Here is a 13,543-nt window from a genome sequence, read left to right as displayed (position 1 = left end):
ATATTATTTTGTATTCCTATTCAGTAATTTAGCATGCTAACTCTGCAATAACATGCTAACTTAGCATTAGCATTAGCATGCTAAGGTAGCATTAGCATGCTAACGTAACATTAGCATTATCCTGCTAACATAACATTAGCATGTTAAGCTAGCATTAGCATTAGCATACTAACTTAGCATTAGCGTTAGCATGCTAAGCTAACTTAACATTAGCATTAGAATTCTAACTTAACATTAGCTTAACATGAGAATCTCATACATACATAATCAATTGGCCAAGATGGCCGCCACTCTGGGTGGGCGGGAGTGCGAGAATCCTGGGCGTACCTAATTAATTGTCCAAGATGGCCGCTGGTCTGTGCGGGCAGGGGCCGAGAATCCTGGGTGTACCTAATCAATTGGCCAAGATGGCCGCCACTCTGAGTGTGCGGGACGCTCTATAAATGCATTTTATTTAATTATTTAAATTTTTTCAGTTAGAAATGTATTTATTTATTTTTACTTTTTTTTTTTTTTTAAATGCGTATTGACAGATGAAAGCCTGAAGTTTGTGGCTTTTGAAGCATGCCTCACCGGTGATGTAGAAGCTGACCATGCAGTTCAGGTCGGTCCCATCGTCGTCGCTGGTCTTGAGCACGGCCACCACCTCGCCGGGTGGGTCGCTCTCTTTGACGGCGCCGCGGAACAGCGCCCGCTGGAAGCGCGGTGGGTTGTCGTTGACGTCTGACACCGTCACCGTGACGGCGGCGCCGGACCGCAGCGAGAGCGATTCGCCCAGGTCTGACGCCAGGACGCGGAAGCCGTAACTGGAGCGCGCCTCGTGGTCCATGGCGCCGTCAGTGGTGATCCAGCCCGTCTTGCTATCGATGGAGAACATGGAAGTGCCGCCCAATGGTGCCTCTTCCAAGCTGTACGTCACCTGTGGGGAAAGTGGAGGTGCGCACAGTGGAACCTCGATTCAACGCGCCCGGAACCAATGGATAGAAAATAGTGCCCAGTCCACTTATGGCGCCGTTTCTGAAGTAGCTGTCAAAGTCTGTTAGATCCAGAATTGGTCACAGCGGCAGTAAACGGCGGGCATATTGGTAGGGGCGACTTTCCCATCAAAAGCAACGGTTGGCCTTGCGTGGCGGCCATGTTAGTCGGGGCGACTTCTAGCTCAAATGGATCATTGTATCAACATTATTCATATCAGGTCTGATTGGTTCAAAATTTTTGTTGAAATTTTCACTATGCTTTGTTTGTGAGTATAAATACCCGTGCTGCCATCTTCAATAATGTATATTTTCTTATTCTTCTAAATTAATTTATTATATATTCAATTATTGTTGGTCACAACATCACCAATGAATTAGTATCCATCAACCCATTTTCTATACGCTTACCTGATTGTATCTGTTATGTTCAAACAATCGCTAGACTTCGGTGACCCACCTGACCGTTGGAGCCCCAGTCGGGGTCCAGCGCCCGCACTTGGACCACCCTGGTGCCGATCGGCATACCCTCCATCACCGTGGCCACGTACGTTTCCGTCTCGAACATCGGCTCGTTATCGTTGACGTCCATGACCTGCCGCAGTACGTCCGAGAATTCACGAGGACGGGGAGAGATTGCATAGAATGCAGATGCGGACAGAAAGAGAATGCAGTAAATACAAGGGCTCGGGTGACTGAGCCACATGTTGCTTCACCTCAGACATTTAGGTTCTAATCAATGAGATTCTCACTGACGCTCTCACCAACCGACCTTGACTTCCACATCCACGCTGGTGATGGCCTCGATGAGGTCCCTGCGGGTGGCGGCAGACACCTTGAAGCGGTAGACGGGCACGCGCTCGTAATCCAGTGGCTTGACCAGGCGGACCAGCCCCGTGTCGGCCTCCACCAGGAAGGTGCCGCCCCGGTTGCTGTCGGCCGTCTCCCCGGCCACGGCCGAGAAGGCGGCGCTCTGGCCTGGCCCCATGTAGACGGAGCCCAGAGCCGTGCCGACCGGTATGTCCTCGGGGACGGTGAAAGAGTACTGGGGCTGGCTGAAGGACGGGATGAAGGCATCGGCGGGCACCACGTGGATGAAGGCCGACACCAGCGAGTGTTTGGCCGGCGAGCCGCAGTCGGTGGCCTTGACGAAGAAGGACAGCACCGTGCCCTGGAGGTGGGACACCGAGCTCTTGGTCATCATCCAGCCGCTGTCCGACTCCACCTGTGCGACGGGAGGCACACGGCCAGCAGCGTTTTGGTAACAAAGAACTTTGACTGGTTCAGGGAACAAATGACTTTCATTTGGATGTTATAAATGTGGTTGAGGAGAGATAAGGCTTTTATTTTGATAGGCTTGCACACTTCCTGGCATTGTTCTTTTGCCGCTGGCTTGATAGGACTGCTTAGATTTTTGGAGACAAATGACTTTGATTCGGGTATCCTCTGTGGTGGTGTGATTGCTCTTATTTTGGTGGGCCATCACTTCAAGTTTTTGTTCCTTTGTCATTGGGTTGGTCAGACTCTCAGCCTGTTGTGCTTTGTGAACAAATGACTTTAATTTGGGTATTCTGTCACAGGTTTAGTGCTGTTACCCACTGCTATTTCTTTTGGGTGCAAATTCCTGTTTAGTGGTGTTACCCCGGGTTTTCACCGGATGCGGTTGCGGTGCGGTTGCGGTGCGGTGCGTCTTGACTGCGTGCTCCGGACGGGTCCATTTTTTTGTCAATCCACACCGGCTCCGCACAGCTGCGGTCCGGCAGCTCCGTCGCCGCCCACTTCCCAACGTGTCTCGCGGGACCGCGCGCGCGCGATCATGTGGCATTTCACAACGACAAACATACAGAATGTCTGTGCTCAACAGAGAAGCAGAAAGAGAGGTGGACTTCTTTTGATTTAACCTTTTCTTCTTCTTCTGCTATGAGATTCCATGCAGCATCCTTTTTTTGGTTGTCCTTATAAAAAGGATGTGCCGTGTCATATATTATTTTGTGGTTTTCCACCTCCAATATAAACCTCTCCTCGTCCATGTTCGCTGGTGTCTAAACCGTGAATGAGCACATGGCCCGGCGACGCCCACGTCACGTTTTGCTGAAAAACTTGCGAAATAGGAGCTGGCGAGTGTTTTATTCTGAAAGGTAACCGGAAATTTATTTTGAAACTGCCTCGGTCTTCCTGTCCCGCTCGATGTGTTTTGTGCTCTCTTGCCATTTGCCGGAGGCCTACCGCTGCGGCGTCCGGCAAAAATAGAAAATAGGTCTATCCTTGCGGAAGGCCTGCGGCATTCCGCAGTCGACACGCAACGCACCCGCAAGCGGTGTAAACTGCACCATTCAAATGAATGGAATCTAATTGCTTGCGTCGCCGGACCGCACCGCAACCGCACCGCAACCGCAACCGGTGAAAACCCGGGGTTACTCTTTTTATTTAGTTTGTCAGGATATAATTTTCAAGTTTTTGTCATTATCTGTATGTAGGTTTGACACTTCCTGTTTTTGCTCATTGCTATTGGCTCAATGAAACGCTCAGCCAGTAGCTTTTTGTGAACAAATCGCTTTAACTTCTGCAACTGGTTCACTGATGTTACGGTTTTTATTTTGGCGGGTCGTCACTTCAAAATGTTTTCCATTACTATTGGGTTGGTAGGTCTCACAGCTGTCGATATCGAGCGTTTTTTTGTAAACAAAGACTTGTTAAGACTAGTTTAGTAGTGTTACTGCTTTTATCTTGGGAGGCTTAACACTTCTGTTTTTGTCCCATTGTCACTGGCTTCATAGAACTACTAAACAGTAACTTTTTGTAAACAAAAGACTTTGACCTGGATCTTAAATGGCTGGTGTAGCGCGTTTGCATCTTTTGTTTTTGTATGTTCATCCCTTCCTGTTTTTATTCCATTGCCGTTCATTTGACAGGCCACTCAACCAAAAGATTTTTGTGAACAAATGACAGATTTGCATCTTCTCAGACTGGCACTGTTGCCGCTTTTTTTGTTAGCTTTGCCACTGAATAAAGATATAGTTAAGAGCTAACAGATGGAAATTAATCCACAAAGATTATGAGATGATTGTCACATGGTTGATATGAGTACTTGTATACATTAGTTGATATTTGGACCTGACCTCCAGGACGTCAACCAGCGACAAGCGCGCTTCACTGTAGAGCGAGTAGACAATCCTGCCGTTGGCACCGGCGTCAGGGTCGCTGGCCTGGATCTGCGTGACCAGGGAGCCTTTGCCCACGTCGGCCTTGATGCTCATGCGGTACTCCACCGCCCGGAAGCGCGGCGCGTTGTCGTTCTCATCCGCCAACACGACTCGCACCGTGCAGAAGGACGCCCGGCCTGGAAATCAACATATGGATCGAGCCAATGTGTACTCATGCCGCAGTGGTAATGTGCTGAAGCTACTGAAAGCGGATTATCAGCACTCAATGTGAATACACAATCAAGAAGGACACTGCAATGCTGCTAAATAATCCCATTTCAGCAAACGAGCCAAGATCAGTACGCTGTCCATTGACACAGGGTGCCAGAATTGTACATTTATGCAAACAATTGCAAAGCATATTTATTTACTCAACTGTGGACGGGGAGTATGGAGATCCAAAACTGCCAAAATTAAAAATGAATAGATGAATAAATAAATAAATAAATAAATAAAAGTGAATACAAATTTATATATATATATATATATATATATATATATATATATATATATATATATATATATATATATATATATATATATATATATATATATATATATATATATATATATATATATAAATATATATATATATATTAGGGCTGTCAAAGTTAAAGCGTTAATAGATTAATTAATCACAGAAGAATGTCGCATTAATCACGTATTAACGCATATTAATCGCACCTTTTTTTTTTTTTTTTACCGCACTTGAATGTAACCGTGGATGATTACGTTGAAGGTTGTGCAGGTCAGTGATTAGGTCAATGCACGGCATTTCCTACACCTGTTCCAAAATGAGCGGAGTGACTCCAGTTGGTGTGCTCGATGGTAAATTTCGCTTTAAAAAAACACCCAGGACGGGACTTTAGATCAAACAAAAGTAAGTTGCGTTTAATTAATTAATAATTGCTGAATTGCCCCCAATTGATATGATGCTGTTATGTCTTGAGCAATACACGCATGCATGGAATTGCGTACATGCATTTAATCAATGTTTGCAAATGACATTCAGATAATAAAATGCGTTAATGTCAAAATATTACGGTATTTTGTATTTATTTTATATTATGCGAATACGCAAGTAATTTAGCTGATTAATCGTGATTAATCAAAATTAAAAAGTGTGATTAACCAGATTAAAAATTGCAATTGTTTGACAGCACTAATATATATATATATATATATATATATATATATATATATATATATATATATATATATATATATATATATATATATATATATATATATATATATATATATATATAATGTAAAAATACAACAAAAAAAAAAAACAAGATTCAAAAAACAAAAATAAATCTAAAAATAAATGTGGAAATAAACACAAAATAAATATATAAATAGAATTAATTATCAATCCGTCAATAAAAATGCTCTGCTCTCACATTTATTTATTTCATGCTGCTGACATTCTTGTCACGATGAAATGTTATTCAAATGAGGGGGCGGTCCTAAGTGTGCCTTGGGTTGGACTCCAGCAATGGACGATTATCTTGTCCACTGTCACCACAACTTGCGACTTGAGTTGCTCAACCACAAGTCGTAGTTATGTATTTCTATTTTTGGAATCTAATTTTTTATTTTTTTTTTTATTTTTTTTTTATGGGTATATATACCCTTGTGAGGAATAAGTGGTTCCAAAGATGGATGGATGGATGGATGGATGGATGCATGGATATATATTTTGTTGTTTTTATTTCCAATTATATTCATTTTTTTGGTATTTTTATTATTATTTTTTTAAATTTGTAATTGTTCAATTTGTAATTTTTTTAATTATATTTTTATATCCGTTTTTATATTCACTTTTCTTTATTTATTTTTAATTTTAACAATTTTGGTCCTCCATAGGGAAGAGGCCACCAGAGACTTAAATTTCTGAATATGAGCATGACGAGCATGAAGATGATGACGGTACCTCCTCCATCGAGTGCCATGACGGTGAGCAAGACGTCTTTGTTGAGAGGGTCCTCACGGTCCAGCCTCTGCGCGGTGGTAACGAGTCCGTCGGCGTCCACGGCGAAGCGAGTCTTCCCAAAGTCGTTGATGAACGAGTACGTGATCTGGCCAAACAGACCCGAGTCTTCGTCCGTGGCGCGCACCTGCAACGCGCCCAGCCGATTGAGCAGGTCACACGAAAGGAGATGACGTCATAACATGAATGTACCTGGATGACCTTTGAACCAGGCGGTGCATTCTCTAGGACCTCTGCCAGATAGAACCTCTGACTGAAGACCGGACTGTACAGGTTGGCTCCCAGCACGTAGACCACCACCTGGAAAGCATGCATTTTGATGCGGAGGCTAACTGTTAACATGCTAACATGCTAAATCAACAGTCCGATCTGTTTACATTCACATGCAGTTGATGGTGCAGTTCGTGTTCCAAGTGTGGTGACATTTTGTCAATAGAACCTCATTTCAACCTGCTCGCCGTTGATGATGTTGCGCGACAGAACACTAATAGAGGCTGGCTGTACACGCGTTTCGGGTCAACTTTAATGCACTCTGTAAAAGATTGAATTTGGATTTTTGTCACACCCCATGATATGATGTGACGCTATAATGACACACTTTAATGTCACCGTGCTGAATGGTTGTTATGTCATGCTGTCTTTCTGTAATATCACTATGGTGTTGGCCTTGTCGTCAAAAGCATCTGTGTTGGACGGTTTGCCTCTTTATTCGGGCACATTGGCGCAATAAAGTACACAGTTGTTCCTCTTATTGCCATTCGAGAAGTGTTCACGCTTAATATAGGCAATTACAAAACAGCCGACGCAGCAGAAAAAAAACTACGAGACGGAGCGTTCCACTTGGCAGCCGCTCCCGTCAGTAAATCCGACGTGACGCGAACACACATTAACCTCGGCGGACTTGGGCCGAGACGCTCGCCAAGCGCCGGGCGTCGGCTAATTGAGCGAGCGAGCGGGCCGGGACGGTGGCGTCACCTGGGCCGTGTTTGTGAAGACGCCGTCAGACACGGACACGTTGAGATGATACGACAGCTTCATGCCCTGTCGCCTCTTGTTAGACAGACGTAGGATGCCGCTCTCCGCCTCCATCGAAAATGTCATGCGCTCGTTGCCAGACATGATGCTGTACCTGGGCAAAGGGGGAGTCAACAACTCTCACTTGATAACTGCGGCATAAAAATCACTAAAAAAAAATCAGGGCCAGAATCTACACAAAATAGGGAACTCGAGAATTTTTTTTTTTTTAAAGAAAAAAAAAAAGTATTTTCTTTTCCCCTATTAAAGTCATATTATTTCAAGGTGTTACATTTAAAGGAAATATATTTATAAAAGAAATAAAAAATAAAATAGAATTTTTTTCCGCCATAAAAAGTCACATTAATGTCAGTAGAAAAATGTCTCAGTTTGAGAATGAAGACCGGGCTTTTTTTTTTTTTTTTAAGAGAGAAAAAAATATATTTTACAAGCTTTGCCAAGAAAAAAAAAGTCCTCATAATATAAGATTTAGTTAATATTCTTTCAAGATAAATACAAGTTTTCCAAAGAAACTGAACTTAATATTTTAAGCTAATGTTTAATTTATTAGAATTTCTTCAAGATAAATGTCAAAATATGATATACAATATGATATAATAAGTTTTAAAATAAAGTTTTATTAAAAAATAATTTCATATTCAAAAATAAATTTTTAAAATAAATATTTTGTTGAGAAGTAACAATCATGTGAAAGAAGTTTTCTTCAAGTAAAAAGGACTAATTTTTTAGAATTAAGTAATATTTCAAGAAAAAATATATATTTTTCAGAAAAAAATCAATTTAATAAAAGAATTACATCATATTTTCAAGATAAATTCATATTTTTGAAGAAAAAAAAAGTCTTAAACACCAACGTGAAAGTCATACTGTTCAAGAATAAAAGTAATATTTTTTCCAAGTTTAAAAGTTATGCGTTTTCAAGAAAAAGTCTCAATTCTCAATATTGAGAAAATAAAGTTGTGTTTTTAAAGAGCTGCATTTCTTCAGGCTTAATATTAAAGGAACAAAATTATTTTAAGAAGAAAAAGTCATAAATTGACAAGAATAATATCAGATTTTGTTCTAAATAGTCATTTTTAAAGTCTTTTTTACAAGTACGTGCAGTACTACAATTTTTTTCAAGATTAAAAATATGTATATGTTAAAAAATAAGTGTTTTGTTTATGAGAATTAAGTAGTATTTTTTCAATCTTTTAAATTTTTATCGAATAATATGCTTACCGGATTAAAAGTCAGGAAAAGCCTACTAGAACAGCTCCCATATTAGTATAGTTTGACCGTGATTAGGCAATGTTGACACAGCCAAAAGTTAAGAGGGTGTGCACACTTTTGCAACCACATCAGCACAGTTGTGTATTTCAAAAAGATTCAAAGAAAATAAAATGCATTTTAGTTGTATAGGTTAAAAAAAGCCTCATGTTTGTATATCACAAAAGTCTGGCATTTGAACAGGGGTGTGTAGACTTTTTATATCCACGCGATCTCCAAACTTACCTGAGCCTGTGGGCGTCGCCCATGTCGGCGTCCGATGCCTGAACACAGGTGACGAAATGCCCTCGCGGCGCCAGCTGGCTGACGAAGGCCTCGTACAGCGTCTGGCTGAAGTCGGGCGGGTTGTCGTTGGTGTCGGCCACGCCCACCGTGACGCTGACGTCGCTGCTGAGTGCCGGCTCGCCGCCGTCCGTTGCCCGCACCACAAAGTTGAAGCGCCGCGTGCGCTCGTAGTCCAGCAGCCGCGCCGTCAGAAGCAGGCCGCTGTCGCGCTCCACGTGGAAGTAGTCGCTGCTGTTGTGGACGTCCGGCACGATCTCGTAGCTCACCCTGGAGTTCTGCTCCGAGTCTTGATCCTGGGCAAACACCTGCAATCAACAACAGGTGACATTTTTTTTTAAATCAGTAAAGAGATAGATCGGTATGGTTTTTTTCAGGGCCGATACCAATGCCAATTATTAGTAGTCAAGGATGCCGATAAACATTTGAAGCAGATATTAATTTTCAGTAAAAAGGGGGGAAAAATATTGGTGTCAAAATTGTTTAAAGTAGAAATGCCAATCTTGACATTGTTGTAATGTGTTAAGTCGCATTAATGCTTATTGAACAATTTGTCAGACTTTTCAAAATGTAGATTTTATATATATATATATATATATATATATATATATATATATAAAATATTACACTTAATTTTAAATTTCTAAAGAAAATGTTCAAGGATCTCCCAAGCTTATCAGTACATCTTAAAAAGTTAAATGGACACTTAAAGAAGTGAATACCATAGCTCTGTTTTATCCTAAATTTAACAACAACAAAAAACAAAAAAAACAAAAAAAACTGAAATCTTAAGCGTTCATATTAATGTTGAACAAAAACAAAAGGTTCAGAAAGTTCCCAGGGTCAGCAGCATCCCTGACAAAGTTAATTGTAAATTTAAATAAATAGTTTCCTGTTTATCGGCCTGTCATATTTTGAAAAAAAGGCTAATACCAATTTTGGTCAAAATGCCCTATAATGGCGCCGATCTATCCCTAGATTAAACTCATAAAAAAGCCTCAACGAGCCAAGTTTGAAAAGACGCAATAAGTCGGCCATCTTGGATTTAAATGCCAGCAAAGTTTGATGACTCACCATAATATTTTTTTTTTAATTCAGCCCTAAAACCAGGTCCACTAAACCACATGAAATTTAGCAGACATGTCTACCATGTGTAGACTAGGGACGTAACGATAAGCGCAATCTCGTGATATCGCGATATTAAAACTGCTGCAATATCGTCGTCGTTATATTCACGATATTTAAATGGAGCACATCTGTTAAAAAAAAGTCAGGTTGATTTCCATTTGTGCAGTTCTAGCACCCTCTGGTGGCTAGTTTTTCAGTGCAATTTAATTTTTATTAGGAATGTTTTGGCCTTCCTATGTTTAAAATCTACACTAATTGTCAGATGAAGGGGAATGTAATATGCCTGTGAAGCAAGTCAATATGTGGAGGAACTCAATGTGTGCGTGCATTAACACCATAACATAATAACATAATAATAATAATAATAAAACATAATAATAATAACACTGATGTACAAAAGCACAATATTGTGCTCTTTTTATTTAGTGTGAGCTCGATTTGTTTTGTACAATATTGTGTCCTTTTTTAAATGTCACCAACCTCCCCACAATATCGTGATAATTATCGTATCATAAGCTTCATATCGTGATATCGTATTGTGACGTTTAGATATCGTTACATCCCTAGTGTAGACTCACAAAAAAGTCTCTAGAAACTATGTCTAAAAAGACAAAGAAAGTGAGCTACTTTGATTTGAAGCAACCATTTTTCGCTCATTTGGTCCATTTCCTCGGGACGTTCGACGACAAACACCTTCTACAGATTTACTTGAAATGCTTTCAAATTTGAACCACATACAGTCGACTGACGGCTGATGCTAAAACTCCAAACTCTAAACTCCACAAGGTCAGATTTTGACCAAACGTTGCCCGTGTGATGAAGGTCCTGCCCTGACGAGATTTATCAGCACCAACTACTCAACTGGCATAAATTATATAGCTGCAATAACTCTGCTCTTGAGCTCCCGAAAAATCAATACAGTTCTTGCTTTGGCATTGGGATAAGAGCCCAGGTAGATCTAGAAAGATGAAGCAGATTTTTAGTGGCAGAACAAATGCCCGATTGAGCAAATGCTCTCTGTAACAACAACAGTAATAATGAGCTTTATTGCTGATGATTTATGATGTGATCCAATATAATTACATCGTCTCTGTGAGCCCAGACAGTTTAATTACGTGTCGCCTTGTGCAAATGTTTCCACAACGCCGCTCTATTATTCAGAAAAGGTCAGATGCTTTCTCGGGGAATTTTTCAGGGGAAATTTGTACAGATCCAATTCGGGGAAAAACGTGGTGATTTATATTTCAAGCTCCAAATTAATAGGCTATGTGCTATAACTAGTATTTTAGGGGAGATAACAAAAATCATAGATTTTCGCTTGAGAAAATAGTCCAAATTTACAACATTGGGTCATAGCCTTTGAAGTTAAAAAGGAAATATTTTTCCAAGTAATTAAAAGAATAAATAAATAAATAAATAAATAAATAAAAAGCCATATTACTAGAATGTAGGCTACTGTACATGCTACAAAGGTAGCATACCTTCCCATAATGCCACGGGGTATTATTTGCGCATGCGCGAGTGAAAAAAATGACAAACCTAAATCATGCACGGCAGACATAATAAATCGGAAAAGTTAAATAAACAGTTTTTTCTCTACTTAATTTTCTAATGAATTGGTAATGTGGCCCAAATGCCTAAAAAACGGGGTTTTGTTTTCACTTGCGCATGCGCAAATAATACCCCGTGGCACTATGGGAAGGTATGCTAACTTTGTAGCATGTAGCCTACATGTACATTTGAACATATTTGCGAGTATGTTCGAACATATTTGCGAGTATGTTCAAAAGTATTTGCGAGTATGTTCCTAAATGTTCGAACGTATTTGCGAGTATGTTCGAACGTATTTGCGAGTATGTTCAAACATACTCGCCAGCCAAAAATGTTTACTCCACATTGGCAGCTTTTCGCTTCCATAAGAATTAACTCCTGTTTCTGAAAATAAAAATCATATTTTGAGGGAAAGCATTTGCAATATGATCGAAATTTAGTACTGGTATTTTCATTTTAGATTAAAAAAAAAAAAGAAAAAAAAAAAAGATACAAGATAAATTATTTAGAATATTAATAATTTTAAAAAAAGTAATTTAAAAAAAAAATACAGTAATATATGCTTTTTTTAGTTATATTTTTTTCAAAATAAAAGTCATATGAAATAAATGAATTGAATGAATAAAATGTTGAAAATAGACATTGTGGACACCTGTAGGACACTGGTTCCAATCATGGCGTTCTCGGGCAGTACAGCAGAGTACGCCGGTTTCCGAAAGGCGGGCGCGTTGTCATTGACGTCGAGCACCACCACGTCCACGTCCACCTCTGACCTGGCGCCTGTCAGCGTGTCGGTGGCCCGGGCCGTGAGGCGGTAGTACGGCGCCGTCTCGTAGTCCAGAGGGTAGAGCACGCTGACGGTGCCCGTGTCGAAGCCGATGTCGAACTGCAGTGACGGGTCGCCGCCGGCCAGGGTGAAGATGACAGGTTGCCCCGTCGGGCTGCTGGCGTTGACGCTCAGCAGCGAGGTGGACACGGCCACGTCCTCGGGCACAGTGATGCCGTAGAAGGGCTTGTCGAACCGCGGCATGGCTTCGTTCAGCACGCTGACGGGAAGCTCCACCTCACTGGAGAGACAGGGGGCGCCGCCGTCCGACGCCACCACCGCCACCTTGAATTCGGCGTTGGAGAGGTCCGCCTCGAAGGCTCGCTTCAGCGTCAGCTCGCCCGTTACCAGGTTCACCTGCAGGGTCAGAGGTTCAAGAGCAAAGGTTGTGTACAGTGAATCAAATCATGTCGTGAATAGCAAAAATCACAAAAGCGTGTATTGTGAAAGATTACAGCAAAAATATTTAAAACCTCTGATCAAAAACATGAATCTAGCATGTACATAGACGTAATGAACCCATGTTACATAAATGACTATAATCAGTAGTTAGTACACTATTCAAAGGCTTATCAAACTAGTGAGCATACTAGCCCGAAAAAAAACCGAGCTAACAAACTGTTGTGATAGTTTTCCATTGTGGTATTTTTTAGGGGCTTGATTGATTACTGCATCTTTAATAGGGATGTAACAATAACGGCAACATTGTGATATTGAAACATTAACAGTGCCACAATATCATCGTCGTCACATCACAATATTACAGTAAAAGCAACACATCCGTTAAAAAGGCGTGGTTGTTCTTGCACCCTCTAGTGCTTAGTTTAGTAGTGCACTTTAATTTGAATTCGGAATGTTTTGGCCACTGCTGCAGTTATCACTCCTATAAATCAGTCAGACCAACATTTTTTAACATCTTGTCAAAAAAAAAAGACATGACGGACGTTTGGCCCGCTTCAGCCAAATACAACATTGTGAACTACATAGACCATGATGCTTTGCGCCGCTGAGCCAATAGCCGCTGAGCCAAGCCTATTTCTCCGTCACTCCTGTATATACAAAAACACATCATTGTGCTTATTTTCCCTAATATGAGCTTTTTTAAAAATGTTATTTTATTCTTTATTTTACAATATTGTGAGTTTTTACACATTATCGTGAGCTTTTTTGTTTTTTTATATCACCAACCTCCCCACAATATCGTGAAAATTATCGTACAATGTTCCCTCGCTGTTCACTTTTTGCGGCCTCACTGTTTCGCGTTTTTTTTAAGTGAAAT

General features: G+C 40.8%; 1 protein-coding gene across 11 annotated transcripts in view; it reads right to left on the bottom strand.

The window, feature by feature from the left end:
* fat3b (FAT atypical cadherin 3b) overlaps positions 1–13,543 on the bottom strand; it is a 91,727-nt gene that overhangs the window by 33,737 nt on the left and 44,447 nt on the right. For 8 of the 11 annotated variants that reach the window (XR_013279709.1, XR_013279708.1, XM_077504513.1 and 5 more), the window contains exons 22-30: positions 12,091–12,621; positions 8,703–9,067; positions 7,149–7,302; positions 6,366–6,473; positions 6,117–6,300; positions 4,094–4,314; positions 1,747–2,199; positions 1,435–1,569; positions 574–919 (exon numbers count right to left, since the gene is read on the bottom strand). Coding sequence is in view for 9 of the 11 variants with exons in the window: in XM_077504513.1 (XP_077360639.1) it covers positions 574–919; positions 1,435–1,569; positions 1,747–2,199; positions 4,094–4,314; positions 6,117–6,300; positions 6,366–6,473; positions 7,149–7,302; positions 8,703–9,067; positions 12,091–12,621 (2,497 nt within the window). In the remaining 2 variants the exon portion in view is untranslated. Of the gene's footprint in view, positions 1–573; positions 920–1,434; positions 1,570–1,746; positions 2,200–4,093; positions 4,315–6,116; positions 6,301–6,365; positions 6,474–7,148; positions 7,303–8,702; positions 9,068–12,090; positions 12,622–13,543 lie in introns of those variants that run through there. The other 3 variants (XM_077504511.1, XM_077504517.1, XM_077504518.1) reach the window with 3 other exon arrangements.

Source organism: Festucalex cinctus, chromosome 18 (assembly GCF_051991245.1).
Source record: "Festucalex cinctus isolate MCC-2025b chromosome 18, RoL_Fcin_1.0, whole genome shotgun sequence".
NCBI lineage: Eukaryota > Metazoa > Chordata > Actinopteri > Syngnathiformes > Syngnathidae > Festucalex > Festucalex cinctus.
This window is presented reverse-complemented; position numbering and strand designations above follow the sequence as displayed.